The sequence below is a fragment of the Aspergillus thermomutatus genome, assembly GCF_002237265.1.
Source record: "Aspergillus thermomutatus strain HMR AF 39 chromosome Unknown NODE_38, whole genome shotgun sequence".
Lineage (NCBI taxonomy): Eukaryota > Fungi > Ascomycota > Eurotiomycetes > Eurotiales > Aspergillaceae > Aspergillus > Aspergillus thermomutatus.
Window position 1 is genome coordinate 127,432 of NW_020798087.1, and position 16,660 is coordinate 144,091.

General features: G+C 50.4%; 5 protein-coding genes across 5 annotated transcripts; 3 read left to right on the forward strand and 2 right to left on the reverse strand.

The window, feature by feature from the left end:
• Nucleotides 1-161: 161 nt before the first annotated feature.
• CDV56_108832 (Kha1p) lies at nucleotides 162-3,014 on the forward strand (the record flags this gene model as incomplete). The annotated part of the gene is made up of 4 exons (XM_026762451.1): nucleotides 162-284; nucleotides 333-749; nucleotides 801-1,463; nucleotides 1,515-3,014. 4 exons carry the CDS (start codon nucleotides 162-164, stop codon nucleotides 3,012-3,014), a joined length of 2,703 nt encoding a protein of 900 aa, XP_026616633.1.
• A 4,135-nt stretch (nucleotides 3,015-7,149) lies between these two features.
• On the forward strand, nucleotides 7,150-8,796 carry CDV56_108938 (MFS transporter; the record flags this gene model as incomplete). The annotated part of the gene is made up of 1 exon (XM_026762557.1): nucleotides 7,150-8,796. One exon carries the CDS (start codon nucleotides 7,150-7,152, stop codon nucleotides 8,794-8,796), a length of 1,647 nt encoding a protein of 548 aa, XP_026616634.1.
• A 2,944-nt stretch (nucleotides 8,797-11,740) lies between these two features.
• On the reverse strand, nucleotides 11,741-13,011 carry CDV56_109002 (putative extracellular exo-polygalacturonase; the record flags this gene model as incomplete). Its single annotated transcript, XM_026762621.1, has 2 exons — nucleotides 11,741-12,548; nucleotides 12,599-13,011. 2 exons carry the CDS (start codon nucleotides 13,009-13,011, stop codon nucleotides 11,741-11,743), a joined length of 1,221 nt encoding a protein of 406 aa, XP_026616635.1.
• A 768-nt stretch (nucleotides 13,012-13,779) lies between these two features.
• Nucleotides 13,780-14,865, forward strand: pmeA (putative pectin methylesterase; the record flags this gene model as incomplete). Its single annotated transcript, XM_026762650.1, has 3 exons — nucleotides 13,780-14,213; nucleotides 14,267-14,379; nucleotides 14,438-14,865. The coding sequence occupies 3 exons, from the start codon at nucleotides 13,780-13,782 to the stop codon at nucleotides 14,863-14,865; spliced, it is 975 nt and encodes a 324-aa protein (XP_026616636.1).
• Nucleotides 14,866-14,976: 111 nt separating this feature from the next.
• Nucleotides 14,977-16,117, reverse strand: CDV56_109045 (uncharacterized protein; the record flags this gene model as incomplete). The annotated part of the gene is made up of 2 exons (XM_026762664.1): nucleotides 14,977-15,899; nucleotides 15,970-16,117. 2 exons carry the CDS (start codon nucleotides 16,115-16,117, stop codon nucleotides 14,977-14,979), a joined length of 1,071 nt encoding a protein of 356 aa, XP_026616637.1.
• Nucleotides 16,118-16,660: the final 543 nt, after the last annotated feature.

The window sequence follows — 16,660 nt, forward strand, 5'->3', positions numbered from 1 at the left end:
CCGATCAGATGACATGATCCTCTCATCGTCTTCTCTCTCAAGCACTGACTCACTATCCTTTATACTGGACATCTCATTTCTCATTTCTCCCCGCATAGAACTCGTCAAAGTTGCCAGTGCTTATTTGTTCGAGGCACTCCTGATGCCACTTCCCTGAAACCATGGCCACCACCACCTCTTCGGCCGCCAGCTCGCCGACCGTTCCTCCGCAAGGTGGCATCCTCGAAGGTGGTAATCCATCCCACTATGACCCCAAGAATCCGATTGTCATCTTCATCATTCAGGTCAGCTTTTTATCATGATAACCAGGTCTCGAAACTAAATTGGACCAGGCTTCGATCATCATTATTCTATGTCGCCTGATTCACTGGCCCCTTTCCAGGATCCGGCAGCCTCGTGTGATCGCAGAGGTCATTGCCGGCATCGTCCTGGGTCCATCAGTAATGGGACGGATCCCCGGATTTACAGATGCAATCTTCCCTGCTGCATCTATTCCCAACCTGACTCTGGTTGCCAACTTGGGTCTCGTGCTTTTTCTGTTCCTCGTCGGCCTCGAGACCGACCTGCGTTTTCTCGTCAGTAACTGGCGGGTGGCGGCGAGCGTCTCGGCTGCGGGGATGATATTGCCCTTCGGACTCGGTTCCGCTATATCGTATGGTCTGTATCACACGTTTCGAACGGAGCCCGGCATGGTTCATATCGATTTCGGTACATATCTGCTCTTCATTGGTATTGCGATGGCGATCACGGTGAGCCCTATGTCGTACAACTATATTGATGACAGCTGCTCATTCAGACAGGCATTTCCGGTGTTGTGCCGTATCTTGACCGAGTTGAAACTCCTGGGGACCAATGTCGGTGTCATTGTACTGTCTGCCGGTGTAGGCAACGATGTTGTTGGTTGGATCTTACTCGCCCTTTGCGTCGCTCTCGTCAATGCGGGCAGCGGGATCACGGCCCTCTGGGTGCTGCTTGTCGCAACCGGCTATATCGTGTTCCTGGCGCTCGTATTCCGTCCTTTGTTCCTGCGCTTCCTCAACAAGACCGGTAGCTTGCAAAAAGGACCCAGTCAATCTGTGGTGACGCTCACCCTTCTCATCGCTCTTGCCTCGGCATTCTTCACCCAGGTCATTGGGATTCACGCTATCTTTGGAGGATTCATCATTGGATTGTTATGCCCCCACGAAGGTGGTTTCGCTATCAAGTTGACCGAGAAGATTGAAGACTTGGTCGCTGTTTTGTTCCTTCCATTATATTTCACTCTTTCCGGACTCTCCACCAACCTCGGCCTGCTCGACAACGGTACTGTCTGGGGATATGTCGTTGGCGTTATTGCGATTGCCTTTTTGGCCAAGGTGGCAGGTGGTGCTCTAGCCTCGAGATTATGTGGCCTGCTGTGGCGGGAGAGTTTCTCCATTGGCGTTCTGATGAGCTGCAAGGGTCTTGTTGAGCTGATTGTCTTGGTATGTCTACTTCCTTCGTTCGTTTGCCAGTCGATCACTCACGCGCGATAGAACATTGGTCTCCAAGCACGCATCCTCAGCACCCGCACATTCACAATCTTCGTTGTCATGGCCCTGGTGACGACTTTTGCGACCACCCCTTTGACCAGTCTGTTGTATCCAAAATGGTATCAGATCAAGGTGGAGCGCTGGCGTCGCGGGGAAATCGACTGGAATGGTGATCCGATCCCATCCCATGGGCGTCAGGACAGTGTTGCTGCTGCGAAAGAGCAGCTCAAGACTGCACCAGTTCGCAAGCTACTCGTTTACCTGCGCCTTGATGGGCTGTCCAGCATTTGTACCCTGGCTGCCCTGTTGGGCCCTAGTGGACTCACCGCGCCGCCATCCCCAAAGCTGCATCCGACCAAGCTCAAGGCAGCCCTGTCATCTGCAGAACCGGCAGCGGAAGAGTGCGCCGAGACAGAAGTCCAGCCGGAACCTGCGCTGCAGGTCCATGGCGTCAGGCTGGTAGAACTTACCGATCGAGACTCTAGTGTCATGAAGGTCTCCGAGATCGACGAGTACGCGCTGTGGGATCCTGTCATCAACACCTTCCGGGCTTTCGGTCAATGGCGCGATATTTCGATCATGGCCGGGGTATCCGTCGTTCCCGAGTACTCCTATGCGGACACCGTCGTGGGGATGGCTCGCGAAGAATCCACGGATCTCCTACTAATCCCATGGAGCGAGACGGGTGCCATGAGCGAGCTTCAAAGTGGACTTGGAATCGACGAGGCCAGTAGATTCGTCAACGGCCCCTACACAGACTTTGTTTCCACCGTGCTCTCTACCACGACGAGCAACGTGGGCGTCCTCGTCGAGAGAAGCGTGTACAGCCACAGCTCCGGCAAGCCGCGGCCCCAACTCAGAAAAACAGCAAGTGCTCTCAGTATTCGCAGCTCCGTCTGGGGTGCTAGCCCGGCCGCAGCCCGGTCCCATCATATTGTGTTACCGTTCTTTGGCGGTGATGATGGCCGCTTTGCCCTCCAATTCGTTCTTCAGCTCGCTCAAAACGACCAGGTCACGGCGACGGTGCTACACATTGATGTGCCTTCCACACCTCCAGCAAAAATATCCGTCACCAACACCACGCGCTCCAAAGGGGAGAGCTCGACCAGCCCGCCAGTCCCATCAGTGACATCGCAACAGCCCGAGAGCGATGGTGCCTTCTTTGCCTTGATGCAAGATTCACTCCCGGATGAATTCAAGTGTCGCGTTGTCTTCACACGTCTCACCCTAAAAGCGGACGAAAAGAATGTGATTGAATTTACTGTCGACGCCGTGAAAGAAGAAATGTCACAGACAACACACAAGGCCGGAAACATCGTCGTGGTTGGAAGACGCAACAATGGGCTGGAGCAGACTTTAGCAGCCGTTTCTTCTCTGGACGAGGTCGGAGCCGACGCCAGACAGGCTCTTGGTGCTGTTGGTCAGGCCATGGTACGGACTGAGAATAGAATTGTGGGTAATGTACTTGTCCTCCAGGCAGGCACGATGAACTTGCCGCAGTAAATAACGATCCCTACTGGCGCATATGATGAAATTGGAGTTAGTTTTAAGTCTTTCATGTTGATATACAGTTGTTTGCAAGAGCTGTCACCCCTAGTGATTGTTTTTCTGTCTCCCAAACCCTATGCCAAGAAGGCACTCAGCCTCTTTTATCATGACCCTGAAAAATCTATTTTAGGGTAACGTAATCCACAACCAGCGAGCCACCCAACCGAGCGAGCCACCCGAACATGATTCTTGCCGTGGTCGAAAACCATGAGATATCTTTACTACGGAACCAAACCAAAGCAAAAATTATTTGAATATTTGAATTATCTAGGTCTACTAGGACAGCTTGTTCTAATATGACCAATTTGATGGCAATTACTACATCGTGGTGGTGCACGCTTCTTAGGAACTGGTTCCATCACCTGTATAGCTTCTTGGGCAAGTTGCTGGCCTTCAGCACCAGTCAGAACACCTCCAGTAGCAATAAAAGATCTAGGGGTTGCGCGCTTTCGCTTCTGCTTCTCATTTGCTGCGCGTAGCCCTTTTATCTCCTGATCTGAGAAGGACATTATGCATAGTAGATTCAGCTGCCTTTGCGAGCTGACGGGTAGCCTCAGTTGGAGGACTTTGGGAGTTGCGCTTGATAAGCTCCATCTGCCTTTGCACCTCAGTAGTAGTATATGGGGTCTTTGCAATCCATTCAATATCTGCAGGTCCATGAGCAGTAGTAGGGGGCGTGATATTCTTGATAGTAAGCTTATCTAGTACCCTTTGGGGGTCCAAAGGAACTAAACCAGAAGCTGCAAATCCACTGCGGATATTCTTAGATGATAAGGCCTTTCTTGATTCTCTATAAAGATCAAGAAAGTTTTCCTTGTCAATGTGATGAATGCCATTTTGAATGCTTCTCATCACCTCTATCCCATATGCCTCCTTTAGGGGTGCAAAGCAGCCAACACTAAGAGGTTGCAGTTTATCAGATGAATGAGAAGGCATATAAAGAGGGATGATTTGATGATTCTTGCAGAAAAGATCAAACTCTGCTGATTCATGGCTAGCATGGCCATCAAGAATCAAAAGCCGATATTTCCCAATCGTACGAGCCATAGTATGCTTTTCAAAGACCTTTTCCAACCATAAAACTCCAAGGTCATTATTCGTCCACCCATTATCACTCAGGCCGATTAGCCAGTCAGGGTTGATATCTTGATACCATTGAGATTGGTGGACCTTGCCGGAGAAGATGATCATAGGGGGGAGAGGCCATCCAGAGGCATTGATGCATTCAATGACAGTGACCCAGTCGCGATTCCCTGGCTGTATAGCTCGTACGCGGCTTGTTCGATGACGGGATGCAGTAATGACCTTTGCTGTATGGGCTACACCCATTTGAAAGCCAGTCTCATCAAAGTTGTAGATATCTTGTTCAAGAATACCATATTTTACTATGGTATTCTTAACAAGATTAAACCATTGGTTGATGACTTCTGGGTCCTCACATTTTGCACGCTGGTAATCATATTTGCGGGTATATTTTGATATAAGATCATCATGCCGTTTGATAAAGTTGCTGACCCAGTTCTTTCCAGTAGATAGGCCCGGATTCCGATGAGATAGTAAGATATCCGCCATTTGCGTACAGTATCCTGAGTTAGTGGTAGGCCGCGCTCATCCATATCCAGAATCCATTTCTTTAAAGAACCCTCTTCTAGACTGCTAAGCTTCTGGCAGTTGGCTGGTATATCAACCCGCGCTTTGCGGCCGCTAATTCGATGTGTAAGAGTAGATCGAGGAACATCATATGCTGCTGCTGCTGCTCGTATGCTTTTAAGCTGGCCATTTTGGTATGCTTTGACTGCAAGAGATATGCGATCTTCTAATTTAACAGTTGAATCTGGTTGTTTTGATGTCATATTGGATGGAAAATTGGGTTTGATGATGATCCAATGGATGCAAGTTTTCAGGGGTTCTGAGGTGGCTCGCTCCCTTGGGTGGCTCGCTCGGTTGTGGATTACGTTAGCGTATCATATATTAATAATACTATAATATCATAGCCTGGAGCCAAGAACTTGTTAGCTGCTTCGTCTGTTTGTACTGTAGAATTCAGACACGTGTCTAGATGATCCCAACACACCGAGGTTGAGGCCTTTGATACCCAACCCATTTATGTTGGGGCTCTTAGCTTTGCAGCTTGGATAAATATCCACCTGATCCAGGTAAGAACCTGCTTATTAGGGACATTCTTCATAGAAGCTGTTCCACACCGTATACTCCGATAATCACAACATCCAACCACCTGTGCTCGGAAAATGGCGATTGGTGGCTGCTTTTGCGGAAAGATCCGAGTTCAATATAGTGGCCAGCCTATTACAACTGTTAGTATCTATCCTCTTGAAAGTTGACTATTCAATTCAGTTAATAGTCTTCCCTTTTTAATAGGCATTATGCCACTGTGTTGATTGTCGCAAACTTACTGGGGGTCTTTATACCTACAGTTTTGTTGTTAAAACTGTGGACCTGAAGATCTCGGGAAGTCCAAAGGAAGTAGCAAAAACATCAGACAGCGGAAATTATATCAAAAACTATTTCTGTTCAGATTGTGGTATGTGGTGCTGATCCTATTCCTGGAATTAGAAAGGATTTAACTGATAATACTTCTAGGCACACCGCTCTATGGACACAAGATACACTCTTCTGGGGTTCAGGATGAAGTGACAATCGTCCGTGCAGGGATCTTCGATGATATTGAAATTCTGAATCAATACAAGCCAGAATTAGAGATATACAACAATAGACGTGTAAGCTGGATTTGTCCCGTTGGAGGGGCTGAGCAGTTTTCGGGCATGCCGCCTCTATGATAAGACCATGAGGTAGCTCATGGGATAAAGCTGAATGGGAATATATTTCAGGCGATAAACACAGCTGCCTACTAGATGGTGTTGTATCACTTGTAAAGTATCAAAAGCAGGACTGTAAATCACCTAGCTAGACTCGCGCGGGGTGGTGTTCTTGATCTAGAGTTTGCGGATAAATTTGAGGTTAAAGTAGACAGGGCAATTGTGTATGCCACTGGATCTTTATTGTTCTTCCATAATCATCTCAAGATCATAACTTAGGTATCACAGCTCGATCTCCAGAATTCGCACCCAGCTTGACAAGAGTCCAAGCCTAGCTCATCATTTGATTTCGAATCAAATCAAACTCGCAGAGAAAGCAACTATTTATACGCAATGCCTTCCCTCGATCACTCCTCCAGCATCACTCTATCGCTGGTCAAATTCACCGAAGTCTTCCCGAGACTCCAATATAGTCCACCGGGGCGAGGGATGTACCCACGGGGTGGCAAATCGTAAGGCGTGAGCATCAAGCCAGTGAGGCAGGGAATGCCGACTCGGGCCGGTGCTTCATGTCCGATTTGACCACCAAAAATGAGAATACAATGACTCGGGATCCCGGCTTCGGCTTGTCCGCATCACTTTCCACCGGTTGACCCTGTTTTCGGTCGGTGTGGATGATCAGATCGTCACGGCTGGGTCGATCTCGGGCGAGTTCCGAAACCATGCTTTTGCCTTGGCGGTGCCAGGTTTGGACTTAAGATGGTTTCGTATACTCTGATCTCATGGAGATGAGCATATACTATCTACTGTGGAAAGGCCCTTCATTGTCGAGTTTCAAGAGAGGGTGAGTATAGTATAACCTGAGGAGCTGGGTTGCTGTCAGATATGAAAGTGAGGCAGAGTTTCTCCGAAGTTTACGCAAATGATTAAAAATCTTCGAGGTGACCCACAGCAGTTGGAGAATGGCGTGTCTCCTCCTCAGTAAGGGCAAAAGATCACACCTCATCAGAGAAAAGCGCAGTTGGAGACAATAAGCTGATGCCCTGAGCCGGACTCCGTAACCACCCGAGACTATTCACTCCCAGAGACCTCACACTATGGAGCACAAATCATTCATTCACTATGCTCTGTCATTCCAGGAAGCAACTCACCCGAGTTCCAGCTCCTGTCCCACCGCATGATTTATGCAGCTCGATGACGAAGCAATACTCGCCTTCTATATCTAAGCAAGCCGTCCCAGATCTAGGACGTTCACCGAGACCTTGAACACGCCCTCGCAGTCCCTCCCTCTACCCCATCTCCATACTCCCGCCATGGACAAGACCGACAAGTCCCAGCCCGTCCTGGCTTCTCACGCTGAGAATGCCCAATCCCACCATCAAACTCAGCAGCACCAGCGTGGTCGTATCGCAGGTGGGAAGCACCTGCAGGAGCTGTATGATGACAATGCCTTTGCTGCTGATGAAGGTCCAATTCAAAAGGTCGATGTTGATATGCCGCTTACCCTGACGGAGACAATAGACCATAATGGGAAACAATACATTGTGCTTGATTTTGCGGAGGGAGACAGGGAGAACCCCTTCAACTGGAGTGCAAAGCGCAAGGCGTTCATCTCCCTGCTCCTCTGTCTGATGACTCTGTTCATCGGTCTGGCGACCACAGCATACAGCTCGGGCATTTCCCGCATGACGGCAGAGTTTGGTGTCTCCTCTGAGCTAGGTCAGCTCGGTCTGTTCACGTTCAACTTCACCTGTGCCCTGGCTCCGCTATTCCTGGCCCCCTTCTGCGAACTCGCCGGACGGCGCATCGTATACGTCGGCGCCTACTTCCTCTTCGCGATCATGTTCATCGGTCTCGCGCTCGGCAAGAACATCGCCACCATCATTGTCTGCCGCGCCCTGCTTGGTCTCTTCGGCTGTGTTGGGACCATCCTCGTCGGCGGCACCTTTGGCGACATGTACACGCCCAACCAGCGGGCCGTCCCCATGGCGACCTTCTCCTACGTCGCCATCCTGGGCACCGTCGGCGCACCCATCTACGCCGGCTTCATCGACGAGACGCTCGGCTGGCGCTGGATCGAGGGAATCCAGGGTCTCGCCAACGTGCCTCTCGCCATCATCATTGCCCTCTGTCTCCGCGAAACCCGCGGCAGCGTCACCCTGGCCAAGCGGGCCAAGATCCTCCGCCAGCAGACGGGCGACGAGCGCTACGTCACGCAGAAGGACCTCGAGGCCCCCGGGCTCAAGGAAATGCTGCACAACTCCTCCGTCAAGGCCATCCACATGCTAATCACCGAGCCCGTTGTGTTCGCGTTCGGCCTGTGGATCAGCTTCGCGTGGTTCCTCGCCTTCCTCTTCCTATCCGTCATCCCCATCACCTTCGAGGAGAAGAAAGGGTGGAGCGAGGGCGTCGCGGGCCTGCCCTATATCGCTCTCTGCATCGGGACCACCATCGGCTTCCTGCTCAACTTCCTGCAGATCAGGAAATACAAGTCCATCGTCGCCGATCCCGCCCGTGAGGCGCAGCCCGAGGCCCGTCTGTACGGCGCCATGCTCGGCTCGGTCTGGCTGCCCGTCGGGCTATTCATCTACAGCTTCACGCAGTACAAGGAGCTGCACTGGATCGGGCCCCTGATAGCTCTGGTCCTCATTACTATCGGGATCTTCTTTATCTTCGAAAGTTGCTACAGCTTTACCTCGGATTGTTACGGGGAGAATTCGAGCTCCGCGATCGCGGGCCAGGGCTTCATGCGGAATACGCTCGGGGCGGTGTCGCCGCTGTTCGCGTCGCAGTTCTTTCATAATGTTGGCAGTCAGTATGCTGGGTTGTTGTTGGCGGTTGTTGCGACGCTGTTGACTTTTATTCCGTTTGTGTTCTATTGGTATGGGCCGCAGCTGCGGGCGAGGTCCAAGTTGGCGGCGGGCATGACGAGGCCGAAGGATGAGGAGATTGAGCTGTGATACCTAGTTATGATCCTGATGTGATTATTCAAAACGATAAAGGTCCGAGCGTACTGATTGATTGCAAAATCGAGTTTATGTTCAACCACACGAGACATGCTTGCGATGGCTAAGAATAAAGACACTGTCGCCTTGTAAGTCTACGACAAATCTGCCATCCAAAACAAGGGAGAAGAGATCATCTGGGCCGGCAGAGCGATTCAAGTATCCTCGGAGGGATTATAGGAAACGCGACTCCTTTCCCCGGTATGACATTGGCTATTGAAGATCCTATGTCCATACGCTGGTTGTATGGTCGACCACTGGAAAAACGGCGTCATCTAAGACCAACTGCACTTTCCTCGACCGGGGATATCGAACCGCGATGGCGGACGCCTTGTAGTACAATGAGGCATGGGTATGCAGAAGGTTCATGAGCTTTCTCGTCGAGTAAGGTTTATTATCCTTGTGTGCAGTCGGAAATGATCATTCTGGTGAGCAGGAACTGCTAACAGGTTAGGCAGAAGCACTAGATCTCCTAATTATTATGCTGATGTTTGAATTATTCAGTTCGAGTGCTTGACTTTGAGGTTATTTCCCAGATGCGCACATGTGAACTTTCAGTTTGAGCATCTCCCCATTGTCAGAAAATTCAGCATGATTGAAAATTTATTCAAAGCAAATCTTCAGTCCTCCCTCTGCTCCTACCCTCGCGCCTCACCCTCGATCTGAATTCAGATCTAGGTAGCTTTCAAAGTGGATGTACATCCTATGATGCTTTGTCGGTTGTATACACTGCACTTCTAGTTAAACCGGGGATCTACTCCAGTTTTTTAAGGGCGAGCGATGGGGATTGATTCGGGAGCGTGCTTATTGCGTAGTGGCATTCGATATCCATCTACTCCTGATGCCATTGATCTATTCAGCCTCGCATACAGCCGTTTCGGATGAGGCTCAGTATCCTTCCGGAAATGGGTTAATACTCCAATAGTACGACCATCACCTTTAGATCAGAAAGAAGGCAGGCGGCCCAGCCTCCCTGGGGCAAGGATGCGAGTCAGATGGAGAACCTCGTGAGCAGAACAACATCAGCTTGAACCTGTCCGGCGGCGATTAACCTGGTATAGCAGACAATGCCCTTTCGTCCGATTGGAAGGATTTGTGTACGCCAAGGAGATGTCCCAAATGTCACTGGTTGTTTCTGCTTCAATTCCAGCTCAGAAAAGATGTGGTTGGCCATGTCTCACCAGACGGACAACAACATCTATGTTTAAGAGCAGGGATTTTCTGAATCAGCATCACACGCGTGCCAGACTGGTGGTAGCTGCACGCCTCAAAGTGTCGGATTATAGCTCAGGAGATATTACCCACTGGAAATGATGCGACTCGACTGCATGGTCTACCAGATAGTGTTCGTCGCAGGCAGCTGCGCGTACAGGCAAAGTAAAATAAGAGAACACAGACAATATATATTATGAATCTCTTTCACACATGTCGTAAGTCACTCTCCTCCACTGTGTAGAGCCGATCCGGGTTATCTTCATTCTGGATATAGACTCTTGTGCCATAGGATCTATCAGTGACTCCGAGCACAATGTAGATAGTGCTGGTATCGCCGCCATAATAAACGCGGGCGCCAGGTTGGAACTGTGGCATTTCAGGTCAGAAACTTAGAAAAAGTCAAGCTGCATTGGGGGGTCGCTCATACTCCCATCTTTTACGAATTGGATATTATGATTTCTTGCCTGGACGAGATGGAGACGTGAGTCTGGATCGGGAGATATAGTAGAATAGAGAGAAGAGGAGCCCGCGGCTGCTTGAGTATGTGAGAAAAATAGGTCGAGTAGGCCGGGTGCAAAGGTGAAGAAGGCCCAACCTGGAGATCAGCTGGTATTTATGCTCTTTCTGAAGATAGGTATATAGTTGGGTGCCGTACATGTCGCCATTGTTTGCTTTTCATACAGTTGGGTTTGATGAGAATGGGCAAGGCTGATCACCAAGGCTGACGGGGCTGAGGCAGATGACTTCCTTGATTTAGGAAAGAATGCCAGCTTTAACAAAGATACTAATAGCCGTAATTCAAACAAGAATCATTGGATCCTAGAGAATAGGACCAAGTACTGCTGCCATCCCTCAGGTCATGTAAAACAAATCCAGTGAAAGAATAGCGCGCGATATTAATCTGCTAGCTGTCAGTATCAGAAAGCAGTTTTTCGCTCGAGGGAACTATAGATAAATAACACTTAAAGGTTGAAGAACCAGTCCGCGAAATCACTGGCCATATAATCAGCGTTGGTATCTGGCCTATTAGGCCAGCCCTCGAAATCCACAGACAAAAACCGCTGCCGCTCTTCACCCACTGCGCACCCCTATCCAAGTGCTCATTGTAGCATGAGTTCCTCATGTAGCACAGCTTGAAAGGCCGCCTCTTGTCGGTGTCCTCGTGGAACTGCATCACGTTATAGGCGAGGTCATTTGCCGTAAGAGAGAGGGAAATACTCTTGTTTTCGGCCTGTTACTGGAGTATTTCAGTATGGAATGTCAAGGGCCTTCCGGTGTTCGGTATTATCAGCCTCGATTCGATTGACCTATACAGTGGAGGAGTAACGAGGGCCTGCGAATACATGGCCTGCTATCATGGAGATAGCCAGCAAGAAGTCTTTTGCTCTGGACAGAGCGCATAAGAGTGCCCAAAATATGCCTATACAAAAACATGAGTGCTAGGCAAGACAGAGATTGACCTGGGTAAATATCTGTGAACAGTCATACAGTCAAGGGGAATCAATCGCGGCAATGAAAGCAAGGTAGAGCCAATCATGGTACATATCGAACTAAACAAAGAAGACATAAGAGAGTAACTGGTCAGCCTGCGGTCTTTCACGTCCAAAGCAGGTCAACCATAGAAACAGCACGACCCGATTTTCTCTCACGAATCAGCCGCAGGGACAATCATCTGCTGAAGAAATTAACCTGAAGCACCCGAGGTACAGGTCACACCCAGACTCGAAGGCGTGTTAGCACACAAAACGGTTGCCTTTCCAGATGGCGCCTTGACAGTAAAGTCGCTGATACTAACATCGCAAGTGCCGTCGGCGCCACAATTCAGGTTCGCGACTACCGGATCATACTTGCTGCTTGTGGTCCCCGAGAAACCCTCCACGACGATATCCTGCAGAATGGCATTGCCCGGGTTACTCGCGCAGTAGGACGCGCTCTCGCCATAGCAGCTCTGGATCTGGAAGGCGTAGTCGCACCCTTGCACAGTGAAGTCGGAGAAGGTCACGTTCTTCACTGTTGATAACCCGTGGCCATTACCGCTAGGGTATGTCTTGATACCGGCTGCCTTGGTAGAGTTGATCATGGTAATGCCGTGCGCGTAGACGTTCTGCACCGTATCGTCGCTGCCTTTGCCCAATGAGCCGACGGAGATACCATGCGATCCGGTGCAGGTGACATCCTCGACGGTCGCGTAGTTGCAGCCCGGCTTGAAGGCCACACAGTCGTCATCGTTGCTCACGTTGACGGAGGAGATGGTGACATACGTGCTGGCACCGATGTCGAAGCCGTCGGTGTTCTTTGGGGCATTGGCGGACTTGGAGGTTGCATCCATGCGTAGGTTCGTAAAAACTACGTTCTTCGCGTCACCTTTGACCGAGTTGAACACGTTCGGAGGGTTCTTCTGGCGAAGGCCGGACACTTGGATGTTGCTACCGCCGGTGATGTAGAGAAGAGTGGGACGTTTATAGCTACTGTTAGAGGCAAAAACATCGTATCTGTAGTCATCCATTAGCTCCTGCTTCACAAGGCCAGATGAAAAACTTACGCATTCTGTCCATTGCCATCGATGACACCCGACCCAGTCAAAGAGCGAAGCTTCAAGCCATTGATGTTATTGATATTGATCATAGCCGTTTTGCCGCCCCAGTAGTCGGTCGAGCCACTGAACTTGAGCAAACCTTCGACCTGGATGTCACAGTTTGAACACCCAGCAAGATCCAACACGCTGTTCAAGTAGTAGGTCGACCCAGCGGGAAATACTATCGTGCCTCCATTACCGCACGAGGCGATGGCCTTGGTGATGGCCGGTACGTCGTCGATGGAAGAAGTTCCCCCCGCGGTGGGAGTGCAGATGGCGCGAGGCTGGATGACTGCATCAGGAGAGCGCTCAACCTGCGAGGGAGCAGCGCTGCCTAGGCCCAAGAGAGAGAAAACAGCGAGGTTGCGATAAATCGCCATGTTGTCTCAATTGCATCTACATTCAATGATATCTAGAAAGGTGAAAGGAGATTCCAGATATATATATAGTACTTCAGACCAGACGGATAACGGCTAGTCCATACCAAGTCTTCAGCTAGCGAGGTCAAGAGACTCAGACTCGAAGCATTCGTCATTTAATATCAATTATTTTACATCCAGGCAAACGAAAATAATGAGCGCAACCGTCGTTTTCAATTCCCGAGCTCCGGGGAAACGTGAAACAACGGCGTCGGGATATCTAAATCGATGTATACTCAGCGTCATTCGAGGAAAATCTCGATCTTCATCGACGCATTCCCGAGCTTCCGGGTCCTGAGTCTCATCGATTGAAAAGGGCTCCCTTAACATCCATATTTCTTACGTTGCGGGGTCAGTATGTCTCCCAGATTGGACCGGGGGATCGTCAGCCCGCTGGAAAAACAGGAGTTTGCGGGGGAAGAACCGGCTAAATACATCAATGAAAGACAGCTTGGCTTCGTCTAGCAGCCTCCGGTGGGTCCGGGGATTCTGAAGATTTGGATTCACTGTCAGTTGGCCAATCGATTCATGGAAAAATGAAACAGCTCGTGTTTGACGTCGGAGAAATTTGTCTCAAGGGACGCACCATGTGATTCTCCAGGTCAAGCTTTGCGATACAAGATTCCTTCTTATTTACGACGATCATTGCTCTTGTAAATTTCCTTGCTGAAGAAGATACGGGTACGGAGTTATCCAGAGTCCTCTTTTCAAAGACGTCCAGACTCCAGAATGCATCTCCCCTCTCTCGCCCTCGGGCTTCTTGGCCTTGCCCTCACAGCCTCAGCGACCTCCCTCGACAAACGAACATCTCGCACCAGCGCCCCATCAGGCTGTCTCACTGTCGGCTCGTCAGGCACGTACTCGACAATCAGCGCTGCGTTGACAGCTCTTGGCTCGTCTACCTCTGATGCCTGCATCTACATTGCTGCCGGCACATACACGGAGCAGCTCACCATCACCTATCCGGGAAAACTGACCATGTATGGTGAGACAACGAACACGGGTTCTTACAAGAACAATGTGGTCACTATCACCCATACCATTTCCTCTCCCGAAGCCGGAACGCTTGATCTGAGTGCCACGGTCAACGTCAAGTCGGCCTTGTTCAAGATGTATAACATCAATGTTGTCAATGGCTACGGCAAGGGGGCGCAAGCCGTAGCGTACGTTGCCTCCCAAGGACCTTCCATTGAAAGTCACTGACAGGATACGATAGTCTCGTAGCCAATGCCGACCAGATCGGCTTCTACGGATGCAGTTTCACCGGCTACCAAGACACCCTCTACGCCAAAGCCGGTCGTCAGTACTACTCTAACTGCTACATTGAGGGTATGTACTGTACCACCGACTCCATCTATCGTCAGGCCAGTACGCTAATGTCCTCCAGGAGCCGTCGACTACATCTTCGGTGACGCCTCCGCCTGGTTCGGCGAATGCGACATCGTCTCCAACGGCCCCGGCGCCATCACCGCCATGTCGCGCACAACCTCGGACGAAACCACCTGGTACGCGATCGACCACTGCAACGTCTATGGTAAATCCGGACTCGATCTCACCAGTCAAGTCTACCTCGGCCGCCCGTGGCGAGTGCTTGCCCGTGTCATCTACCAGAATTCCGAGTTGTCAGACATCATCAACGCCAAGGGGTGGACGACCATGGCATCTGGCGCGACACCGCTCTATTATGAGTACAATAACACGGGTGCTGGATCGGATACTTCGGAAAGACAATATGAGACTTCTATCTCTGCTGCTGTTACCAAGAGCACGGTCCTTGGCAGTGACTGGAAGAATTGGCTTGATACCACTTATTAAGCAGCTGATCGAATGGTACGAAGCGACATTGCTGTTGAGGAGCACATATTCATATCTCATCCAACAGCCAAGGGCAGACGAGTCAACTTAGTATAAAAGACAGCAATTGTTTCACTTAGCTCCATGTCCTCTCATGATAGCCATCATACGCAAATACGACCGCTCCTTTGCGTAAGTATATGCTGTCTTTCCGTCCTTGCTGGCCAGGTTCGGATTCGCACCTGCTGCCAGTAAAAGTCGTACAATAGGAACATTGTAACTTTCCACTGCTTTGATAAGTGGTGACTGTCCCGTCATTGAAACAGCATCAACGTCTACCGCATTTGTTGCCAAGAGGTCTTTGATGATCAAATCGTGCTCACCGGCTGCTACCATCCCAAGAGGAGTCTCCCCTCTAGGCTTCTTGTATCTGGCGGCACCCCTTGACGAAGAAGGGACTGTACCACCCGCCTGTTTCCATCGCGGGGGCCAATACTCAAAGCATAAAATATCGAGATTGCGTGCCAGCATGCCGCGTGTTGGGCCGTCCTTCATAACCTGGTTTGCGGATGCGATTAAACCATAGTGAACCTTGGGCTCGTTGGATGCACGGGCTGTTCTGGGAACCAGGTGGAGTGCATCACAGTTCTGGCATCTATCGTCTGACCCCACATGGGCATACGTTGACTCAAACAAAAGGTTATGACCTTGGCCTGGATAGGGGAAACCGAAGCCAATTCCTCCAGTCACCTGGGCCCGCTCCAGGATTGAGTTAGATATCGGTCTCTCATTATAGTGCAAGTCCGCCTGTAGCTTCGACATCGCGGTAAGAAGTATTTCAGGAGGCCTGTTGAGCATGCCAGTCTGCTCAAACCACCCACCAGCCAAAGTTTTGCCGTAGTCGTATTGTACTGCTCCGCCGTATGTGCGTGTAGGTTTACTAACCACCACATCGCCTAGCCGTATATCAACTTTCTCGCTAGGCGCGCCTCCCCCGATCCCCACCAGCAGCCCATATTGGACTCTAGGGAAGGTAGAGCGCATTTGAGCAACGACTGTGGCGGCCGAAGTAGTACCATAGACACCAGACAGAAGGCATGCCAGAACCACATTGTGACCGCATACTGCCCAGCGTATATGTGTTGATAGCAGTCAATGGCTGTGGTAGTCTGTCGTGGATCTGGTCGAACATATGTTTCGCAGCGGCCATCTCCAGCGGCAGCGCGCTGATCCATGCCACGGTATAATCATAGTGCGATCGCGATCCATGCATGGTTACGACGAATCTGGAAGAGAAATTTGCGTACAAGACTCATTCTCGAAAACCCCTGAATCGGTGCGACGGGTTGTTGAAGAGGGGTAAGTCAGCTTTGAGGATGCAAGGCTAGGCTTGGCATCAGCTACAGCGCCTGAGTATCATCTCAGCCTTGTCCTCTTCGTCGAGCCAATGATATTTTGATGCGCGTCATGGTGTACTGCGTTCAACATGATGAGTTGAGCTCCCATTGTAGCAGAGGCAAACGCTGCTGTCTCCCTTTCTGCAAGTAAAGCGTCTGCAGTGCAACTGACTAACTGACTCGCAGGACGCAACATGCTTGGATTGAATGCAGATGATTGTGCGACAACGAGGGAAGGAGGAATCTGATTATCTGTTGATGCCCAGTGCTTAAATCACATGACCTTTGACATATTTGAGAGAATCGGGAAGCGCCAAGTGTCCAATTAGGATGGCTCAGGGGCCAACTATATATAGGCTGACTAAGTCGGGACGCTAAACCTAAACGGGATGGAATCCTGACACCCCCCCTCGGACCGA